Source organism: Protopterus annectens, chromosome 3.part1 (assembly GCF_019279795.1).
Source record: "Protopterus annectens isolate FY-2018-M chromosome 3.part1, PAN1.0, whole genome shotgun sequence".
In the NCBI taxonomy this organism is placed as follows: Eukaryota; Metazoa; Chordata; order Ceratodontiformes; family Protopteridae; genus Protopterus; species Protopterus annectens.
Window position 1 is genome coordinate 472,667,057 of NC_056732.1, and position 23,327 is coordinate 472,690,383.

Here is a 23,327-nt window from a genome sequence, read left to right on the forward strand (position 1 = left end):
GTCAGGGAGGAGGCAACAGCAACCGACGCCGGACCAAGACTTTGGAACTCTGGCCAACTGCGGGACCGCCTGACGGCAGGATAACCCAAGTGTAATGGATGAAGCAGTGTAACACGATGAACATCAAGGTCTGAAGGGACAGCATCTGGAAAAAAGGAACCTTGAGAAAAGTGAGCAGAGAAAGATCCAGAATTGGTCTCCAAGTACCCTCCCCTTCTGTGGAACCAAAAACATTCTGAAGTAAAACCCCTTCCCCATCTGGGTAGGGGGAACGAGCTGAATAGTGCCCTGATCCAAAACAGATTGCAAAACCTCCAGGAAATAAGGAAACTGTTCTAGAGGAGCTTGAGGAATGCCTGAAAAGGAGTAGGGGAGAGATTTCCAAATCATGAAATACCCTTGACGATTAGACAGCACCTAGGAGTCTGAGCCAAGAGGAAGGAATGGCCAAACATCAAACAGAGACAGGCTTCTCCTGAAAAGAAGGCTTCTGAGATGGAGTCTGAGTGGATTTAGGTTCATAGGTTCATACTAGACTATCTGCCCTAGGGCATTTACAAGCCTAGCCACAGTGTGTTTGGCTTTCACCACCCATTTTAAATGAATTTTGCTATGCCCTTTTTCGAGGTTAGTATACTGTGTCTCTGTCTAACAGTGACACAGAAGTGATACCTGGAGTAAATCTATGATCTCCCATCCACTCATCAAGATTCCTCTTGAAGAGAGTCAATAAGGGACTCTGCCTAACCTGGACTGGGATTTTATTCCAGAGTGAAGGGAGCCTCTGGGTTATGAATCTGTCCCTCCAGCATGTCCTATTTATTTCAGTGCTGAGATTCAAGTCTCTCGAGCACGATGGGATTTGGATTTTCTGAAGTGCAGCATTGTCCATTAATTCCGGGTTGGACATGGCTTTATACGTCAGGCACAGATTGCCTCTGAGCAGGCGGTATGCCACTGAGTAGACTGGAGTTTCTTTAACCGGGCAGCATATGGCATCTGTTTGAGCCCTTTGATCCTCTTGGTGAGGTACTTTTGGGGTCTTTCCAGTTGCTGCAGGTGTCTGGTAATGTACATCCCAAAAGGGGCATTGTACTCAATTATGGGCCTGATGAGGGATGAGTAAAGAGGCACGATGACCTCCCCTGATCTAGATGTGAATCCCTTCATGATTAGGTGGGCTATATAAAATGTTTTTCTAACCACTTTGGCCACGTGGTTGTCGAATGAGAGATTGCTATCAACTTGGGTCCCCAGGTCCCTAATTACTTCTTCTGTACTTAATGGATTACCATCTATGTGGTAATTTGTGGGCACTTTGTTTTTGCTGAAGGGGATGACTATACACTTTTTGGCGTTTAGCATGAGGCCACGGCTCTGGCACCAGTTGTCTGTTTCTATGAGGCTCTTTTGTAGGATGCTGGTGTTGGCTGGAGAGTCGATTATGGCGCCCAGTTTGCAGTCATCTGCGAACTTGGTCAGCCACAGTCCTTCCGTGTTGGCCTGTACCGCCGAGAAATATATACCGAACAAGAGAGGTCCCAGGACTAAGCCTGGTGGGACACCACTTGTAACTGGTTTGGAGTCTGACATGGCTCCAGCAATTCTAACCATGTGGGTTCTGTCCTTGAGCCAGTTTGTAACCCATCTAGTGACATAGGGGTTTATATTTAAGCTGGTGAGCTTATCTATAATGCCCGAGTGGGGTATTGTATCGAAGGCTTTTGCGAGGTCCAGGTAGGCTGTGTGGGCCACCTTCCCCTCGTCAATGGCCTTGGTGACTGTTTCAAAGAAATCGACCAGGTTTAAGAGGCAGGATCTGCCCTTAACAAAGCTGAACTGGGTAGGATCCAGTGTCTGTAGGTCCCCAATATCTTTTTTTATGAGGTCCATGATGATCCTTTCCATAGATTTGCAGACCAAGCTAGTCAGGCTTATGGAGCGATAGTTTCCAGGATCCGTTGAGGAACCACCTTTGTGGAGAGGGACCACTGTTGCTGTACGCCACTCATTAGGTACATATCCTGTAGTAAGGCTGAGATTGAACAGTAGTTTTATGTTTGGGTTTAGTTCTTCTTGGAGTTTATGTAGGACGCAGCCTGGGACACCGTCTGGTCCCACTGATGCTGTGTTTTTAGCTTTGGAGAGGGCGGCTCTCACCTGAGCATCTGAGATGTCATGGGGGCAGCACTCTGCTGGGATAGATATTTGCCCTTTTGGTGGGGAAGGGGGGGGTGAGTTTGCGCTGAACCTGTTATCTAGGACGTTGGCAATGTCTGTGGGTTCGGTGTATTTTTTGTCATTTTGGACGCACTAAAGTGGGTTTTATACAGGGGGACTTGAAAGAGCTAGAAACTGGCCCAAAACGGCCAATAGACTACCAGATTCTTGTGCTGGGAACACTCCTCCAGGGATAGATAGGCTGCTCTAAGCTCCCCACTGCCACTGGTGAACAAAGAAGCCTCCCTTTATCCAAGAAAGGAAATGGGCAACACAGGAACTTTCAAAAAGTCCAGAATACAGCAAAGCCTGTATTTGGACTACTTTAGGTCAGGAAAGACGGGAAACAAAGATAATTTTTTTTCTTTTTTGCAACAAACAGCAGGAAAATGCAATACATATGTAACACAGGCTAGCGCACTTGAGTGTGTAGCCTCAACAGATAAATGCAACAAACAGGACAAACTTTAAAAGTGCAGGTGCAAAAACAACATTAAACAGTTTAAAACCATTCAAGAATGCAGAAATACTTGCAGTTTAGCTAGATCGGACAGTCGCCCAGGTAGCAGCAGGAAAAAAACACTTTTATCAGGTTAGCAGTCACTCTTTTAGCCTCTCTGCAGGACCACTAGGAGCTTGCCTGAGTAGTAACAAGCGCAAAAAACGCGCCAAAGCGGGTTTTATACAGGGGGACTTGAAAGAGCTAGAAATTGGCCCAAAACTGCCAATAGACTACCAGATTCTTGTGCTGGGAACACTCCTCCAGGGATAGATAGGCTGCTCTAAGCTCCCCACTGCCACTGGTGAACAAAGAAGCCCCCCTTTATCCAAGAAAGGAAATGGGCAACACAGGAACTTTCCAAAAGTCCAGAATACAGCAAAGCCTGTATTTGGACTACTCTAGGTCAGAAAAGATGGGAAACAAGGACAATTTTTTTGTATTTTTTTCTTTCTTTTTTGCAACAAACAGTAGGAAAATGCAATAAATATGTAACACAGGCTAGCGCAATTGAGTGTGTAGCCTCAACAGGTAAATGCAACAAACAGGACAAACTTTAAAAGTGCAGGTGCAAAAACAACTTTAAACAGTTTAAAACAGCTCAAGAAGCAGAAATACTTGCAAGTTTAGCTAGATTGGACAGTCGCCCAGGTAGCAGCAGGAAAAAAAACACTTTTATCAGGTTAGCAGTCGCTCTTTTAGCCTCCCTGCTGCTAGCATCACTCTGCAGGACCTCGAGGAGCTTGGCAGAGTAGTAACAAGCGCACAAACCGCGCCAAGGCGGGTTTTATACAGGGGGCTTGAAAGAGCTAGAAATTGGCCCAAAACGGCCAATAGTCTACCAGATTCTTGTGCTGGGAACACTCCTCCAGGGATAGATAAGGCTGCTGTAAGCTCCCCACTGCCACTGGTGAACAAGGAAGCCTCCCTTTATCCAAGAAAGGAAATGGGCAACACAGGAACTTTCCAAAAGTCCAGAATACAGCAACGCCTGTATTTGGACTACTCTAGGTCAGGAAAGGCAGGAAACAAGGATATTTTTTTTGTTTTTCTTTCTTTTTTTGCAACAAACAGCAGGAAAATGCAATAAATATGTAACACAGGCTAGCGCACTTGAGTGTGTAGCCTCAACAGGTAAATGCAAGAAACAGGACAAACTTTAAACTTAATGTGCAAAAGCGCGCTAAAGCTGGCTTTAAAGCAGGGGGTTAGAAGAGATAGGAAATGGCCCAAAACGGCCAATAAGCTACAGGTCACTGGGCTGGAACCACTCCTCAAGGGACAGATAGGCTGCTCAGAGCTCCCCACTCTCACTGGTGAACAAAGAAGCTTCTCCCTATCCAAATAAGGATATGGGCAACACAGGAACTATGACACAGCCCAGAGATCAGAAACGGCCAATAAGCTACAGGTCACTGGGCTGGAACCACTCCTCAAGGGACAGATAGGCTGCTCAGAGCTCCCCACTCTCACTGGTGAACAAAGAAGCTTCTCCTTATCCAAATAAGGATATGGGCAACACAGGAACTATTTCACAGCCCAGAGATCAGCAATACCTGAAGACTGGACTATTCTAGTTCAGTAAAGGCAGGAAACAAGGATTTTTTTTTTTTTTACTACAGAGTAGCAGAAATTAGGTACAGAAGCACAGTAAATTTAGCAGGAGAAATGTACCTAGATCCTTTCTTACCTTTAGGAGAAGGGCAGGTTTGCTTACAAACAAAGGCACACTTAGAAGGGTAATTCCTCTGGAATTTAGGGATAGGGAAGACAAAAATATTTCAGTTCCTGCATGGCCTTACCATTATCCTGGAGGGACTTAAACAGGTCAGCACTTGTCCTACAAAGATTTATCAGATGGGCAATGGGCATCCAAAAGCTTGACTTTAATATCATCAGGTAGAGCCTGAAGGCATAGCCAAGAGCCAAAGGCAGCAGCCCTGGAATAGGCATCAGCTGCATTTTATGGAGTGACAGGCAACCTGAGAAGTGGACCCAAAGAGGGAAGGGCTGAAGCCTTCCCATGAGAATCAGCCATTACAGCACCAAACAGGCCCTATGTAAAATCCTGCCATTCACGCTGGGGATCTTTAGCAACAAGGGCAATATGTTTTGTTTTCTGCTTTTGCCTGAGTGGGACATCTGCTCTAAGTACCCTCGGAGGTTCAGACCCTTGGTGAGTGTCAATAATAATAATAATACTAACAGTAGGGATATCCTCCCTCATGAATATCTGAGGAATCCCCCACAGTCCTTAGGAAATAATCAACTGAGGTTACCCCACAACATCCAGAGCAGACGCTGGAAAAGCCACCAAGGATGTGAGAGAGTTCGGATCCATGCTGACATCTGATGGATTTGTAGCACAGAAAACAAGGCAAGCATCAGATGGACTTCTGGTTTTCTAGACAGATGTATGGGGAGGCTAGATAGCAACTGGACTAAGCCTAGACTCCTTGGCAGATGGCTGGTCCTCGGGACAGGGAGGATTCCGCCATAGTACCCAAAGCAAATAGCTTAAGTCATTGGTTCTCAAGGTATATGGACAAAGAAGATAAACGTTGGAGGATCTTGGGGACAAATGTATGACACAGCACTGCGTTTACTGCCAAGGGAAGCACCCAAGCCAAAAAGACACTAGTCTTGCAGATCTTTATGGAGAATCTTCCTCCCACAATGATATTTTCCCTTGCTAGACGACATGAACACAAATACAAGACAAAATTGTAAAAAAGACAGTGGAAACTCCAGCAAGGCACAGATCTGAAACTGGTCTGGCAATCAGAGCAGCAGAAGGGCTTTCAGACTTACGTTCGATGACAGTGTTTGGACTGGTGGCAAACTTGATCTGAGTGCCTGTCTGTGCATCATCTTTATGCCTTATACCTTGAACTGGAAGCATACAGGTAATGTACAGTTCCTATAAAATCTAAAGGTTTTGGTTTACTGGCTGGATGCTGGGCTATCCTTGGCAGGAGACCCCTTATGTAAAGAATACTGCAACAGTGATATGGGAGGACACAGCTAAGATTTTGTGCCCCATTGGTCGTTTATATTCTATATAACTGCAATGCTGTGAAAATTCTCAAAGGACCTGGGATCCAAAGGAAATACAGCGCACGAAGAGCAAAAAATAGAGGTTTCATCTCTTTAACATTGATATGGTCCACCGGTTGCTTGGAAGAAGCAAACTACCTGAACCCTGATGCCATTAGAAGAGGTTCCTCAACCCTGATCCGAAGCAGCTGTATACAATTCCTGAGTGGGGAGATTAGCCTGGAAAGGCAAGCCAGGATTCAAGAAATCTGATGAATCCACCTCAGGAACTCAAGGTTGAGTCAAGGCAACAGAGGCATGAGAAAGTCCAGAGGATTGCAGTTTTGAAGTCAAACAATTTTGCCATACCACTGAAATGTCCTCATGTGGAATCTTCTGAAGGGAACATAGGAATGGTGGATGCCATGCACCCCACAGCTCAAAGAAATTCTCTTGCAGGCACCACTTGAAAAGGAAGAAGAGACTGGAAATACATTTTTAAGGAAGTGACCATGGGAAGAGGAAACAAAGTCAATACTGGCAAGGTGTAAAACCTGCAACTCAGAAGAACTTAATCCTGAGAAGGGATCATAACCGACTGTATCAGATTTAAAAGTGAACTCCACACTGTGGAGCAGAAGCTGCTGAGAGGGGGCTTGAATCAGTAAATTATCCAAATAAGGTAAGATTTGAACTAAAGAAAAAAAAAAGCAATTCTCAGAATATTCACAAACTGCAAAAACACAGATGGATTCTGTGCAGTGAAGCCAATAGGACAATGGTAACAACAAAGAGAATACAGTTGCATTCAACAAAATGTTTAATTTAAATGTAGAAAATATAAAATTAGTTGAGTGCTTTAGTTCCTGACATTATGAATGTCATCATAACAAATCTAAAATACAGACATCATACTAGATATGTAAAGGTAAAACCACACCTCCAAAAAGGTTAAAACCAATAAGATCATATTACTAATTCAATACAATTTTAAGGCTTAGAATTTTTAAAGAGGCAAACCACATTTTTTGGATTATTACACTTCCAGTCACTTAAGTTTTAATACAGCAACAATGGAACAGGCATCATTCAAACCTGGTGAATGTGTGGCATCCAGTAATTGCTACTTTAATTCATTTTTATCTAGTGCTCATTGATCAAATAACTCCCAGGATGAAAAACTACCTGTTCAAGAATAGTAAACTTGAAAAAAAAAAATGGTTTGGAAATTGTGCAATGTGCTTATATAAGGCATTTGTATTCTTGCATTTTTTAATGTCAAGTAGGTGTTCATAAATTGTCTTTTTTAATCTCCTAGAGGTTTTGCCCACATAAAATGCTGAGCATGTGTTACAACAGGCTAGATAGGCCTAGAGAACCAAGAACATTCTGGAATAAAACCCTTTGCCTCACTGAGAGGGCGGAACAGGCTGATGGTTCCTTGCACCAGAAGGTCTTGAAAATCGAATGAAAGTGAAGAAGTTGGCAAAGAGGAGATTGCCTGAGAAGGATGAAATGAAATAACCTTTCTGAATGATGGAAAGCACTCCGGAATCTGTAGGAATCTGTAGTGATTTGTTGCCAAACAGAAAAATGCGGTCAGTCTGAAGGAAAAAGGAATCTGGCCAAGGGACAGATATGGTTGAATATGAAATAGAGTCAGATTTGCAGGAAAAGAATGCTTTTTACCATAAGTAACCCAAGAGGGCTTATCAGGAAAACCCCACTTGGAAGAGCTCTTATCTCTTACATAGCTTCAAAATAAGACATTCTCTTGTTCAGTTGTCTGCTGAGGTGACCTCTTTATGGAGTCTGCATGTTATACCTGTGTTAATGTGGGTTTCCTCTGGGTGCTCCAGTTTCCTCCCACATTCCAATGACAGACAGGAGCTGTAATGGTGACTCTAAACTGCCCATACGTGTAAGTGTGTGCATGCATGATAAGGAAGAACGACCTGGCAACCTACATCAATTTCCCTTTTACCAGCTTTGCCCTGAAAACTCCATGGGTAGTGGTGGCTGTCTGTGGGTTCACTCATGATGTAACTTGTAAGACAGTGAGTGAATAACACAACAGCTGCACTGGTGTGTGCAGTTCAGAATTCGAGAGGTCCTATAAGGAAAATGAGGTCACAGTACTGAAAAGGGTACAAAGGAAGATGAGTGAAATAGAAGACAATATATAGCAGATTAAGGCAGCTCAATCTCAATCTTTTTAGAGAGAATATGATATGGGCACAAAATGTACAAAGAGAAAAAAATATTTAGAAGGGTCACAGAGACATAATGTGACAAGTGGAATCAGTTTCTAGAATGGCTGGATGGATTTAAAGGGGGTTGAGGTCTTTAAGGCAGCTTCCGATTCTTAGATGTGTGTGACAGGAAAGAGGACTGACTAAACAGAGAAACAGACTCCTTATGGTGGCTAGTTCATATCATGTATTTTGCAAGACACAGCAATGCTAGGCAAGCTGAAATAAATATATATTTCAAGAAAAAAGTTAACTACTGTGCATCCAACAGATATGATACTATTTGCTGTACACTGACTATGATAAAATAGGCAAATCACTGACAATGATAAAATAGGCAAATCACTGACAATGATAAAATAGGCAAATCAATCAATCAACCAATCAAGACCTTAAAAAAAATCATTTTTGAAGCACAGTTTGATTGTTCTGCTACAAAAAGGTGACCTACCAGCAGAAGAACAGAATGTATTCTCCTTGTCTGCATTTTGTGAGCTGGTCTTGAGAGGCTTTACATTGCTCAGCTTGAAGTAATGCTCCCGAGCAAGAGTCAGCAGGGGTTTAATGTTTGCAACATGAATATCTGAAGCAGTGTTTGGCACCTGTTGCCTCTCTGCAATGACAGAATAGATTAGGCAAAATTTGTGTTAAAAATTTAAAAGCAAGAACACAATACTGAAACTCCATTTACATTTTAACTATGACAAAATACTATAAAACCAGATTTAAAAGTATGCCTATCACAATTTGTGTTAAAAATTTAAAAGCAAGAACACAATACTGAAACTCCATTTACATTTTAACTATGACAAAATACTATAAAACCAGATTTAAAAGTATGCCTATCACTAGGCAGTCTTGGATATAAATTGTATCACCTATGAACTTATTAAGCACAAATCACATCCAGAAGTAAGATTAAGAATTCCTTAACTGGCCCTTAAGGTGGTATCTAAAATGAGGTACAACACAGTGTCACAATAAGCTTGGAAGTACAAGTTAAAATTTGTCCAGGGCTGCATCTTAATACAATATGAAAAAATATTGCACAGAAATGCTGTTGAAAGTATATACTTTATGTTCCTCACCTTTGAGGTAAACATTTAACAATGTTACAGTCTGAAGGAATAGTCCAACTGTTTTGCATTCAGCTCCACTAAGACAGTACAGCTGTGTAATCAGCTATAATTTCAGTAGATGTTTAAATGTGGTTAAGGGTATGGTCATAACCAAGTACCCTTTCCCCTCAGCCAGGCTGATGACACCTTACCTTACATATCTTTACATACTTGGTACAAAGGTGACATTTGAAGTTACTGTGCAAGTCTGGACAGAGAATGATGCAGAGGGAAAGAACCTTTCCTAAATAAGACCCAGAGAAAGATCTAAGGAGAAAGCATAACAAAAAATGAGATAAGGGACCAAGTGGGGCAGTAGAGAGGCAACAGGGCAAAGCAGAGAACTGAAAATGCAAGGAAGAAACAGAGAAACACAAACATTTCCTGAAAAGGTGATGGATGAAGATGTGAAGGTGGGCATCCTTGAGATCCAAATATACCAGAAATGCCTGGGGAAGAAGAAGATGGAACAAAGATTTAAGAGACTACAGCTGGAAAAAGGGAAACTTTTGAAAGGTGCTGAGATGAGAAAGATCCAGAATTGGTCTCCAGATGCCTTCCTTCCTGGGGACTAAAAACCCTTCCCTTCCTGGGCAGGGGGGCACAACTTTAATGGTGCCCCGGGCCAAGAGCATGAAGCACCTCTGGAAAGAAAGGAAGCTGCTCCTGAGGAGGCTGAGGGAAGCTCAGAAAGGGAGGAAGAGATTTCCACACCATGAAATACCCTTGGCAGATGATGGACAGAACCCACGAGTCTTGTGTGATGCTTAACCAATTTGAAAGGGACAAGGGCAAAATGAAGCAAACAGTCAGATCCTGGTTTGTCCTAAAAAGGTTTCTGAGAAATAGGGGTCTGAGTAGAGTTAGCTGGAGGTACACTCTGTGAACAAAAGTAGATTTAGAAGGAAAATCCCTCTGAAACTAAGGGATAGGAGAAAGGCCTTGTCCTTATCCTGGAGGGAGTCAAAAAGTTCAGCAGCAGCAGCACAGCCACAAAGATTTTTATTATCAAGAGAAGCATCCAATAATGTGGCCTTAAAGTCGTTAGGCAAAGCCTGAAGATGAAGCCAAGAGTAATGCCTCAGATCAGAAGCAAATGCAGAAGGCCTAAAAGAAGTATCAGCTGCATCACACCTACACTTAATGGAATGGCAAGCCACTTGACAGGTAGAAACCAACAAAGAAAGGGCCGAAACCATCCCTTTAGAATTAGGAAAGTCAGAAACTTTCTCAAGTAGAAGGGCTAAAACACACCTAGTTTGGTAACTGATAGCCCTAAAAGCCAGGGTGGCAGCAGTATAAACTTTTTTGCACAGTCATTCCACGGCCCTACTATCCTTGTCTGAAGGAAGCAGCTTAGTAGAAGGCAACAGCTTTGAGGGTCAGCATGAATTCTCTAGATTTTTGGTTTTGACAATCAATAGTCACAGTGAGAATATTGTGAATTATTTTTTCCACTGCCAATGAAGTTAAGGAAACTATAGGGAAGAATCCCTATATTGTACATAATGTTACTTGAACAATGTGATAACTTGGATTGTCCAGTATTCTTTTGGAAAGAAGGGTACTTTCAAATGTGCATCGTACTCTTAGTGCCAGTTTTCACTGGTTGAGACCCTGTTAAAATGACTCAGTTAAATATTAGAACTAAGTTTCACTATAATCATAGCACAAATGGTATAGTTTATTTAGCAATGTAGCAATGCTATCCTTGTTTTTATGCAGGCAAGACAATATGAAAATTTACGAACATTCCTATGTTATTTCCCATAAGAACAGCAATAATGCGTTGTACAAACATACTGAACAGGATTTCTAAGAACCCATGGGGGGAACGATGAAATGATTGTATAAAATTTGCAAGAGTTTAGATGGCAAATTAAAGTGAATGCAAGCAATTACTCAGGGTTGAATGAAATGGCTTCTATCACAAGTTTAATTTTAAAATTAAAATTGTATATGGTATAACTTTTACAAATTTACACACATACGTTCATTTTTATGTATTTTTAACTGTTTATGGCGTTATTAGTTGATCATCTGAGTGTTTATGGCAGTATTTAATACTGTTATATGTTTTTTACTTTATATGAAGAGATGCCCTTTAAGGACTTTTAAATTTTGTAACATGCTGCCATTGGATGATAGGGTATTCATTAAACTGATGTGTATTTTCAACTTTTACTACTTCTGAAGAGCTCCCTAGTTCTTGGGATAAAAGTGCTTAACAGTTTTTTTTTTTTTTTACTAAAGTCCTACAGTAGTTCCTGCAGTCTTGTGGCAGTTGTTTCCTCAAGCTTAGCTTAGATGGTTTGTTAGAAGAAACCGACACTACAAAAGGCTCAGCAGATGGGCATTTATACAGAAATTTACAAACATTAGGCACCTTGTAAAATCTGTCAGGTTTCTTGGGAGCTGGAGGCTAAGAATCAGAGGTTACAGAAACTGCTGAAAAGGTATCCAAGGAGGGCAGCCAGAACTGGAGGAACAGCATAGGGTTTAGAAGACTCCATCTGGAAGAGTTCACAATACTTCTGAATATCAGAAACCTGAGAACAAGAGAACAATCCCAGTTGAAAATTTCCATCACACGTGAAACAATGTCCTTAGAGGAGTGTTATTCTAAATTAGAATCTTGACTGATAGAATCATCTTTCTCAGACCCATAGTTCAAAGGAGAAGGGATCTGAGAAGAGTATGAAAAGCTCTTCCCCAGAATCCAGGTCCACATCAGAAGACTCTTGCATCCTAGGTCTTGCATCCTAGGTCTCTTAGGAGGAGTACAGGACCAGGTAGGGTCAGGCACAGAGACCCCTTGAGGAGGTTTTAAAGCCAATAAAGCATTGAACAACCCTGGAGTACACTTCTGCTATTCATGTTGGGGATCTTTAACAGCAAGGGAAATATGCTTTTTCTTTTGTGGGATGTCCACAAAAAAACCCTGGGGTAGAAGGGATCTCCTCCTGAGCCAGAATCTGTGGAATCTCTCTCGGTTCCTTGGATATAATCAGCTGAGGATCCCCTTCAACATGTGGAGTGACATCAGAAAAGCCTCAGATGATGTGCGAGAAACAAAACAGAAAATCCACGGAAGTCGACACAGGAACACCAGGTGAATCCAACAACAAATTTATTCTACAACAGCCTTCTTCAGAATTAAAAATCATGATAAAATGCTTTCCTTTTATACAAAAAAAAGTGCCACAAAGTGACACAATCATTCAATTATTTAATTAAAATAGGTGTTTAACAACCCAGTCAACTTTTCTTAAAGGTATATGTTTTAAACAAGAAAACAATAAGATAGATCTAAATATGTGATGCACTGAAACATTGATGTACAAAGCCTGGTACTAGTTACTAAACTGAAGTCATTCAACAATTTCAATCCATGTTATTAGACACTACAAATACTCTACCCACTAAATATATAAATATATATGTGTGTGTATATTTACAGAAAACCTAACTATTTTTATTTCTTGGTTTATTTTTTATTTTTTATATTTTTTGTTTGTTATTTTTTATTATTAAAGTTTATTACAATCACAAAAAACATATGTTTTACCATTCAGGGATAAAGTGTGAATTTTTCAAAACGACCACCCTTGTTTATTATATTAAATTGTGGTGTAGAAACAATTCAAAACCACATCTAAAATTGATGGTCTTGAAAGGTAAAGTAGGATGAAAAAACTTATAAACTATACTGGTATTACATTTCTCAATATACCGAAAAAATTATGGTACATTTATCAAAGTAATTTAATATTCATATGATTTAAAAATTCATGAAACTGATTTTATTACCCTTTGAGCTATCTCTCTAAGCTCTTCAGTTTTAATAGTACTCCTATTGATGAGGCTTCATTTAAGCCTGGATAATTTCCGGCATTCAATTTAATTTGCCATTTTAGTTCTAGTTCAAGCAACTTTAATGAATAAGGTCCTCCTCTAGGATTAGTTTTTAATCCTTCAATGATCAAAAATTTAAAATAATGATCAGGGAAACTTAGAATGTGTTTGGCTAATGCATTGTCACTCTTCTGATGCATAACAGCATAGATGTGTTCATACATCCTGTCTCTGAGCCTCAAAGTGCACATTTAGCCAAATAGATTATGCCTTTAGAATTACAGTTAAACTTATCATGAATTTTAAATGAAACATTATCCACGGTAAAGGTACTACTGACCAATACATGTTTACACATACTGCATGCCTCACATTTAAACATCCCTGTTAACCTTCTCAATGAATCAGGCTGAAATCTCAAGGAGTCCTTTAAGTTCATGCCCCGTTTAAATGTAACATTAGGTTTATACCCAAGCTTATTTAATAAGGGTATATTATTTTTCAACAAGTTCCAATTTTTATTCAAGATGTTTATACATTCGGAACTCCATTTAGTGTATATAGTAGTAAATGACACAACTCTGTTTATAACAGAGTCTGAAGTAACAGATTGACTTTCTGTGTAAGTACACAAATTCGAATTATTATTGGGAAGGTTACTTAGTTCAATACCCTCCAAACCAACACGGTCATGTTCCAGGAAAGAATGATTAATACCTTCACACTCCAAGTTGTCTGATGGACTTATAGGACATGGTCTATGTATAGCCAATAAAGGCCTAAAATAATTAGTTTCTCTTTTAAATTTGACCTCGGCTATAATCTCATCTATGAGCTCAACCGGGTAATCTCTCTTCAAAAAGGCTGATTTTAGAAATAGACATTCAATCTCAAACTCATTATCGAGTTACAATTGACCAGTTGTCCTTTATAACCGCTTTCTTTTGATGAAATGGGTGGCAACTTGAAAAGTGAAGAATTAGAATAAGTTTTAAAAATTCTAGAAACATAACAGTTAAGGTCTGAATTTTTAGTTAACATTATGTCCAGGTAGGGGATAGCAAGATGGTCATATGTGTATGTAAACTCAAGAAAATCAGTAGATTCATTAAGAAAGCCAACCAAATTAGATGCAACTTGGTCTTTAATCAACAAAAATGTCATCAAGAGTAAAATATAACTGATTGTTTATATAAATCAGATTTAAAGACTACTTCAGATTCCCAAAAGGCCATAACTAAATTGGCTGATCCCATAGCTATTCCTCTTTTCTGTTTATAAAACAAGGACTCAAATAAGAAAAAGTTATAAGAGAGGACGAGATCTAATAATTCGGACACTAAGTAAATTTCCTTTTTTGGTAATTTGTATCTATACATCATAAGAGTAACCGTTATGGTCACTGTTAAATTTTAATTTATTGATCTCACTCAAAAAGGCCCAGGAGTCTTTACAAATTTGTTTTTCTTGAATGACTATTTTCTGTAATGATGCATCTATTACTTTAGCACAAACATATAATGGTGAACCTCTCCCATCCACCAAAGGTCTCATAGGTGGTTCATGTAGGTCTTTGTGAATCTTGGGAATTCCAAAGAGACAAGGATAGACCGGAAATGAGGTAGTTAAATAATTGAGAAGTTCACCATCAATGCATCCCTCAATAAATAGATCATTGATACAGGATTTAACTAAACCATGAGCGGAGTTGACCTCTGACCTAGAACTAATGGCATAAGCTTCTCCATTCAACAAAGAGTGGATTCTGTGATTGTAATCATCTATATCAAAAATAACCATCCCACCCCCCTTGTCAGGCTTACATAATCTGATTTTCTGGGTATGGATGAATTTAATCAAATCTAATTCATCCTGATTATTAATAAACTTCCTTTTTGTTTTAGCCAGAAATCTCAAGTCTAACTCACACACATTTTCAAAAGTCTGTATAGTAGGGTGGAGTGGCGGATTAAAAGTGCTAGGTATTCTGTACTCATTGTTGGAACTTACATTGTTAGCGTTACCCAATAAATACTGAAAATTCAGTTTCCTAGTATATTTTTTGAGATCCATAATGACAGATGTTACATTAAATTTAGTGTATGAGATAATAACTCAACAAGGTCATTAGGTAATGGACAAGAAGAAAAATGATAAACTTTAAAGTCATTTCTATCGTTGAGCATTATAATAGGTTTTATTCGTTCATCAGGAACCTCTAAATCAACACTCAACAACTCAAGTTCACCTTCCAAAACAGAATCAGAACACACTTCAAGTGTGTCACAGGAGGGGGAAACTGGGTAAATTAATGATTCACTATAACCAGTTACCTCCTCTAGTGAAAATTTTTAGATCTAGTGTTAAATTTATGTGTGTTCCTCTGTTGTTTTGGTCTTGCCCCATTAAACCCTGAACCAGAGGGCATATTGGAAGCCTCAACCAAATTGCAGAAGTCAGATCCATGCTGGTCACCGACGGGGTTGCAGCAGAGGACAAAGCAACAATCAGATGATTCTCTGGGCTTTCACCACCCGAGAGAGATGTGGGAGAGGCTGGACAGCAGCTGAATCAGACCTGAGTTTTTTGGCCTTTTTCTTAGCCAGCGGCTGACCCTTGAGATGGGAAGACTCTGCCATAGCACCTTGCACCAACAACTTTAGATGTTTATTTTCTTAGAACAGTAGCACAGGTGGGCTGGTATCACCAAACGGATGCACAATAAATGAAAACCGAAATAAAAAGTACCAAACTTCCTTTAATAGACCGTAAAATAGACATTAAGCACTTTCATCCACTGAAAGTGGACTTCTTCAGAATGCCATATTTACCAACTTACAATGAATTTAAAAACGTTTTTGGTGCCAAACACCGCCTTCTTTGAAGTTTAAAATTTAAAGTGACACAACATATAAAATCATACTGCAATAAATGCATTAAAAGCATTATTCCACAAATACATGAACAATGCATAAAAAATGCATAATAAATGCATAGAAAATCTTACTAGCTTACAAGGCATGGAGTATAAATAATATGTAAATGAAAGTACTTCATAAATCATGTTAGTTATAGCACACTATATATATATATATATATATATATATATATATATATATATATATATATATGTATGTAATTAACGTCTGATGAAGCGGATTTTCCGCGAAAGCGCTCACGTTTAATAAATCCAGTATTTCTTTTACTTTGGATTGTGATTTGTTCAAAACGACTGTGGACTGTGGACTGTGGCTTTATATTTTGTTGCTGAGTTTATCATACGCATTTTTTCGTCAGCTTTGTGGGTTGGTTTTGTTTGTGCTCTTGCATTGACTTGAGTTTTGGCATTTATATATATATCTATATATATATATATATATATATATATATATATATATATATATATATATATATATATATATATATATATATATATATACCTAGCGAATCATGTTAATATTGTGCGCTATGAATTAGTGTATAAAACACTATGTACAAATGACTGTTCTGTATTCATACATGATGTTGTGTATACATAACACCTTCTATTACAAACTCTGTAAGAGTCCTACTAAAGCGTTAAAATTACCAACATAAAAATGTAACCAAACAAATTATAAATACAAAACTGAAGTTACAAATAGTTTGCATTTAGTAACTGCATTTGCTAAACCATAATGCTAACCTAATACTAACGCAGTTTTAAAATTGTTTTAATAGTTATAAAGTAATTTAATCCTGGTTCCCTCCCTGCGTCAGTAATAATTTGCCAAATTATCTCCTTTTTATTTAGTAACGCTCTGAAATTCCCACCTCTTGGGTCTATTTTCAACTTATCTATAATTCCAAATTTGAAAAAATTTCGTTTTTTATTTATTGTGCATCCGTTTGGTGATACCAGCCCACCTGTGCCACTGTTCTGTTGTCATTTTGCTGGCCTTGGTTCTTTTACATACTGTCTTAGAGACAAATGCTTGGAAAATGGAACACTGTGGATGGTCATGAGAAGTACCTAAAAAAAACAGAGACTGTTCGTAACATTTCTTATGGGGATTCTGCCTCCCACACTGACATTTTTCCTTTCTGGATGACATGTAAACCAAACACACTACAACTGAAGAAAAGAAAGAACCCCAGTGGCACACTTATCTGAAAACAAGTCAGAAACCAGCACAGAAGAGTGTTCAGACTGATGTTCAATGATGGCATTCGGACTGTCAGCAAAGAAGTTATGAGGTGTGTGCATCCGTACATCTCCTTTATGCCCTATGCCTTGCATGTGGAGCATACATGTGATGTATGACGACTATAAATTCTAAAGGCTTTGGCATATTGGCCAGCCGTTGAACTACCCTTGGAAGGAGTTGCCTTACATAAACAATACTGCAACAGTAATATGGAAGGATATCTGTTGGTATGTCCCCTACTTGAATTGCGGATTCCTCCTTAGGCAAGGGAAAATAAAACTGGTTCAATTTTATTAGGTAAGACTTTCTGGTACTAGGCCTCCTAGCTTCTCTCATGAGTTTTACCATGTTTTTAGACCAAATAGTGCTCAAGGACAAGTAAAGTCATATCCTCCAAGATGCTTGATTCTTAAGGTGTATAAGGGAAGTACAGTTGTGCACACTTACTATAAATGTAGATGTTCGAGTGTATTCACTGTTGTAGTCATTACATTTTGGTTATCTGCTTGACGTAGCCCTCAGTCGGCCTGATTAACAAACTCTTGGGTCCTGCGTCGGTTGTTGTCCCTTCTTCCATGATGTCAGGTCATCAGGGGTATAAAACATGCAGCCGATGCCATTACATCAGTTTTTTTTGCCCCAGATGTCAGGTGCCCCCCTAATGGGAAGCAATTAAATACAAAAGTACAAAGATATACCTCCAACAAAAAAGCAAATGCACCAAAAAGGCTTTTAAGCATAGTAAAGGAAAGTAGAGGTATAGTTAAAAGAAGTTAGGGGGCTGGATGGAGGGTAACCAGGACTGCAACAGTGAATACACTCAAACATCTACATTTATGGTAAGTGTAAACAATTGTACTATGTTCTTCGTGTTTCACTGTTGCAGTCATTACATTTGGGTAGATTCCCAAATCTATGGTTGGGAGGAGGAATTTAGATAGCATTAGGACCAGCTATAAGGCCCTGCAAGACTGCAGTGGCAAAGCCAGCTCTGGATTTAGAGAAAATTGGCAAATGATAATGCTTGGTGAAAGTATGTACAGAACTCCAGGTAGCAACTTCTAGCATGTTCCTGGTAGGGACGCCTCTGAGAAAGGCTGTAGAGGTAGATGCAGTCCTGGTGGAGTGAGGTCTGATCCCCTGGGGGATAGGTTTTCCATGGTGCTTACAGCAGAAATGAATGCAATGGCCTATCCATTTAGAAATGGTTTGCTTTGAAATAGGCTTCCCCTCTGCCCCTGCAACAAATGTCACTAGCAGTTGTTCAAATTTCCTTTGAGGTTTAGTACTGTCCAAGCAGAATCTAAGTTGTCTGTGCACATCTAAGAAATGCAGTATCCATTCCCCTTTGTTCTGTGGATTGGGAAAGAAGGTTGGCAAATGAATGGACTGATTAAGAGCCACACTGGACACCACCTCAGGCATGAAGGATGGACTGGTTCTGAGGGACACCCTGTTCATATGAAAGATGATAAAAGGCTCCACTGCCATAAGGGCCTGTAATTCAGATACCCTTCTAGCTGAAGTAATTGCTAAAAGGAAAGCCGTTTTCCAAGAAAGAAATTTTAAGTCTGCAGTAGCAGCTGGCTTGAAAGGAGGTAGAGTGAGTTTCTCCAAAACAAAGTTAAGGTCTCAGGCTGGGGTTGGAGCTCTCCTCGGTGGTCTCAAATTTTTGGACCCTCTGAGGAACTGCTTGAGCAGTGGATGAGAGAAGAGGGGAGGTTCTGTGTTATAATGAGCTGAAATGGCTGAGGCGTGGATTTTAATGGAGGAAAAAGACAGGCCCTTGTGAAGCATCTCAGTTAAGTATTGTAAAATCTGAGGTAAGTTGGGCGCTGCTGAGCTCATACCTTGAGATTGGTTCCAGGCACAGAATCTTTTCCATTTTTCAGATTTTCTAGTACTAGGCCTCCTTGCCTCTAAATGATATCCATCACAGGTTTACTGAGGGATGGTAAAGGAGAGATTATGTAATTAGTCAGGCTGCAAGGTTCAGTGTTAGAAGCTGAGGGTGCAGAATCTGGTTCTCCCGCTGAGACAACATGGACGGAGAGTCTGAGGCAGGTGCCATGGGGATAACCGTGACACACTGCGCAGGAGGGGGTACCAGTGCTGGCGCTGCCAGTCTGGAGGGATCAAAATCATCCTTGGTTTGTCCTGTTTGATTTTTAGTAGTACTTTAGAGAGCAGAGGCAGAGTGGGAAAGGCATAGACTGATAGTTTTTTCCAGCTGAAGGACAGAGCATCCACTTTCCAGGCTTGTTTGTGGGGAGTCCTTGTGCAAAACTTGGCAATTGGTAGATCTGGGGGGAGGCAAAAAGGTCTATATCTGGGCTCCCCCATTTGCTTGTTAACATGTTGAAAATACTTGGTTCCAGCTTTCACTCGTGTGGGTCCATGAGGTTTCTGCTTAGTCCGTCTGCCAGTGTATTTAATTTTCCTGGCAGGAATTGAGCTTGTAGGTGCACCTGGTAGCTCAAGGCTGTGTTCCACAATGCCAAGATTAGTATGCAGTGGGGGTAAGAATGTGTACCCCCTGCTTGTTTATGTACCATATAACAGTGGTGTTGTCTGTCTTTACCATTAGTTGTCCTGGAAGAATGTGGCCCTTGAAGGCTGTCAGAGCATTCTGTACAGCTAACATTTCTTTTTGATTGATATGCAGGTGCATTTGATTTGGGTTCCATTTGCCCTGAATGCACTTCCCTGCCAGGTGAGCCCCCCCATGCATAGTCTGATGCATCTGTTGTTAGGGTTTGGGCGGCAGGGTGTGAAAGGTAGTCCCTTGTTTTGGTGGCAGGTATCTGCCCACCAAAGGAACTCTAGGTGTAGGCAAGGTATGATAGGAATCATTGCTTCTAGATCCTGAGAATGTTGACACCATAGGCTTTTCAGATACCACTGTAGTTTCCTCGTATGCAGTTTGCATAATGGAATTAGAACAATGCAGGAGGCCATGAACCCTAAGGCTTGCAATATTTGTCTTGCAGATAGCAGGGTTTTTGTGGCCACTTGTTTGAAGTAGGGTGTCAAATGAAATTGTTTCTCTGGGGTGAGGTAAGCCATCTGAGAAGTTGTATTCAAGCTTGCTCCTAGGAATATAATTTGTTGACAGGGTACCAGGTGTGATTTCTTTTCATTTATGGTGTACCTGGGCGCAGTAGATAAGCTAAAGGGCAGTGCAGAGAACTGACAGTGCGTGTAGCCTGCTTTGATGTGTAGGTATCTTCTGCAATATTCCCTGATTGGGATGTGCAGGTATGCTTCTTTTAAATCTAGTGTTGCCAACCAGGCATCTTTGTCTAGCATAGGAAGTAACTGGTTAAGAGTCAGCATCTTGAATCTTGGAATCTCCAAAAAGGTGTTTAGAGTAGACAGGTCCAGGATAGGGCGCCCTGAATTGTCTTTTCTGGGTACCAGGAAAAGTCTTGATTAGAAACCTTGTCCCTTTTCATCTTCTGGTACCAGCTGAATAGCCCCCATGCTTAAGAGAGAAAGTACTTGTTTTTAGGCCTCTGCCCAATGATTTGGGAGTAGGTCCGGCCACCCGCTTGGTGTTGGCAACGTGTGGAAGTGAAATCTGTATCCCTGGGACACTATATTTAAAACCCATTTGTCCTGGGTAATGAGTTCCCAATTCTTTGCAGGAAGAGCAATCCTTCTCCCCAAAGGGGCAGTCAGTTGATAAGTACTTGGAAATTTTTAAAGGAAGTCATTGAGACAGTTTACCATAAGGGGGAGTCTTATTACTCCCAGATTTGGAAGTGGAGGCCCCCCACTGCTTAGTCCCTGTGTGTCCTGGGACTGAAACCTGGGGTTTTTGCTGTGTCTGGGTTTGGCTTGAGAAGACCTAGAAGGGGCCGGAAAGGACCACTTCTTAGAGGACCAGTGCCTGCTAAATCTAGGAGGCTGAACTTGTAAGAAATCTTTAACAGTTTGCATAGATTTAGCTTTCTCTTCCATCTTTTTAAGAACTTCCTCAGCCTTGTTGCCAAACAGGTGGTCCTGATTTAAGGGAGCATCCAACAATTTAGCTTTAACATGATCAGGCAAAGATTGCTCCTTAAGCCAAGCATGCCTTCTGAGTACAGACCCAGTAATAGCAGCCCTGCAAGAGGCCTCTAGTGAATCAAAACCACACTGCAAAGTATGTTTTCCAACTTGTTCAGCAGAATGCATTAAATCCTGTAATTCTCTATTTTCCACACAGTCAGGAATCAACATTATTTTCTGTTTAAGCAGTCCAATAACATGTTGCTGATACTTTAACATATGAAACTGGCAGTTTAATGCCCTAATGGCCAAGACTGCAGAAGTGCAAACCTTCTTACCCCATCTATCCAGCGTCCTGGAGTCTATCAAAAGGGGTAGGATTTTTAGCAGAAGAAGCCTTAATGCCCTTGGGCCCCTTTGAATAGTTTCTGGATCTGCAATAGGATTTTTAAAAAGGAACTTGTGCATCTCAGGAACCCTGTAGTATCTGTCAGGTTTTCTGGGAGCAGGAGGCAAGGAATCAGGGGCCAAACTAGATTCCAATGTCTAGTACAGGAGAAATAGCTAAAGGCCTATGCTGAGGCAGGAGTAAGAAATCCCTAAGTCTCTTTTTTGAATCATAAAAATCCTGGCTTCCCAAGGGGAAATGCTCCTTTACAGTATGTAAGGTTTCACCAAAGAAAAAATCCTCTGGAGGAGAAGCAGAGGGAATACAGTCCTCTGCATCAGAATTCTCATAAGTAGATAAGGACAAATCCAGATCACCAGAAGAATCAGAAAAAACAGAATCCTGATCAGAAGATTCATAATCAACTTCAGTCCTAGGCCTCTTAGAAGGGGGGGGTTTGGCTACCCCTGATTAGAGTTATTAGATCTTCAGCCATTCTTATCATTTGTTTTTTAGGCATAGAGGCCTGAGCATGTGGTCTGGGTGTCGGTTATTTAGGCATGGTTCGAGATTTAGGCTTAAGTAAAGAAGGAGGCGTTGGTTTAATATGCAAATCCGTAGGCCTGAATACACCCTCAGAAGTTGGTGCCTGCACAGCGGCTCCGGACCCATCCAAGGTAGAGACATCCTCGGGTTCCATAGTTGAAGCATCTTGCGGCATACCAGACTCCGAATGGGTCTCAGTAGAGGCCTGCAAATCAGAAGTAGTGGGTATCAGGGGTTGCGAAAGCACCTCACTGAGTACCGGCGAACTGGCGACTGGCTTAGGAGACGCGTCGGTGGTGGTTTTGGACCACGGCAACCTGTCTCTGTCTTTATCCTTGCGTTTTTTCGTAATCCCAGTAGTTGGATGGCTAACCAACGACATTTCTGGATAATTAAACTGAGAACTGAAATATTTAGAGGCGAAAATATACCAACGATGGATAGTGCGCTGATTAAATAAAGCACAAAACCGACAGCAAGATACGTCGTGGTCAGGGCCTAGGCAAGGAATACAGTACAAATGAAAATCTTTATGAGGTACTTGCTTTCCACAAGTAATACAATTACTAACTTTTACTGACATCGGTAAGGAGCAAGAAAAAGTTTCCCCAATGGGGTATTTAGCTTTAGTTGAAGATGTTTTCTGAAACTTGAAAATAAAAATTTCAGGAGTCGGCTGACCGGCACTTGCGAACTGCTTCTGCTTCAGGCACCGCACGGCAAGAAAGACTGATGTAATGGCATCGGCTGCATGTTTTATACCCCTGACGACCTGACGTCATGGAAGAAGGGACAGCAACCGACGCATGACCCAATTTGTTAATCAGGCCGACTGAGGGCTACCTGCAAGCAGATAACCCAAATGTAATGACTGCAACAGTGAAACACGAAGAACATTGTCCTTCTCTGCATCAGAAAATTAGCATGCAATGTCACTAATAAAGGTTTCTTCCTTGCCAGCTACAGCAGGTGCCAGGGCCAGAAAGAGGTACTTGCTATCATGTTTAGCTTCTCTTCCTTGATCTTTTGAATGCTCCAGGTGAGCATGGGAAATGAAGGAAAAGGACACAAAGACAGACGCCCTTCATTTCAAGGAGAAGGTATTCCAGGATTATCCATCTTATAGCAGAAGGTGTTTACCTGGTATGTCTCAGATGGGAAACACTCCAGGGAGCTCAAGCAACCTTAAGCTGTTACTGCTCAATGCTAGGAGCCTAAGCAAAAAACTCCATG

The 23,327-nt window shown here is 40.7% G+C and overlaps 1 protein-coding gene across 2 annotated transcripts in view; it reads right to left on the minus strand.

Moving 5' to 3' along the window:
* LOC122798172 (MDM2 binding protein) overlaps positions 1-23,327 on the minus strand; it is a 983,220-nt gene that overhangs the window by 550,357 nt on the left and 409,536 nt on the right. For both annotated transcript variants that reach the window (XM_044066913.1, XM_044066912.1), the window contains exon 10: positions 8,459-8,620. In XM_044066913.1, the coding sequence (XP_043922848.1) occupies positions 8,459-8,620 (162 nt within the window). The remainder of the gene's footprint in view (positions 1-8,458; positions 8,621-23,327) is intronic.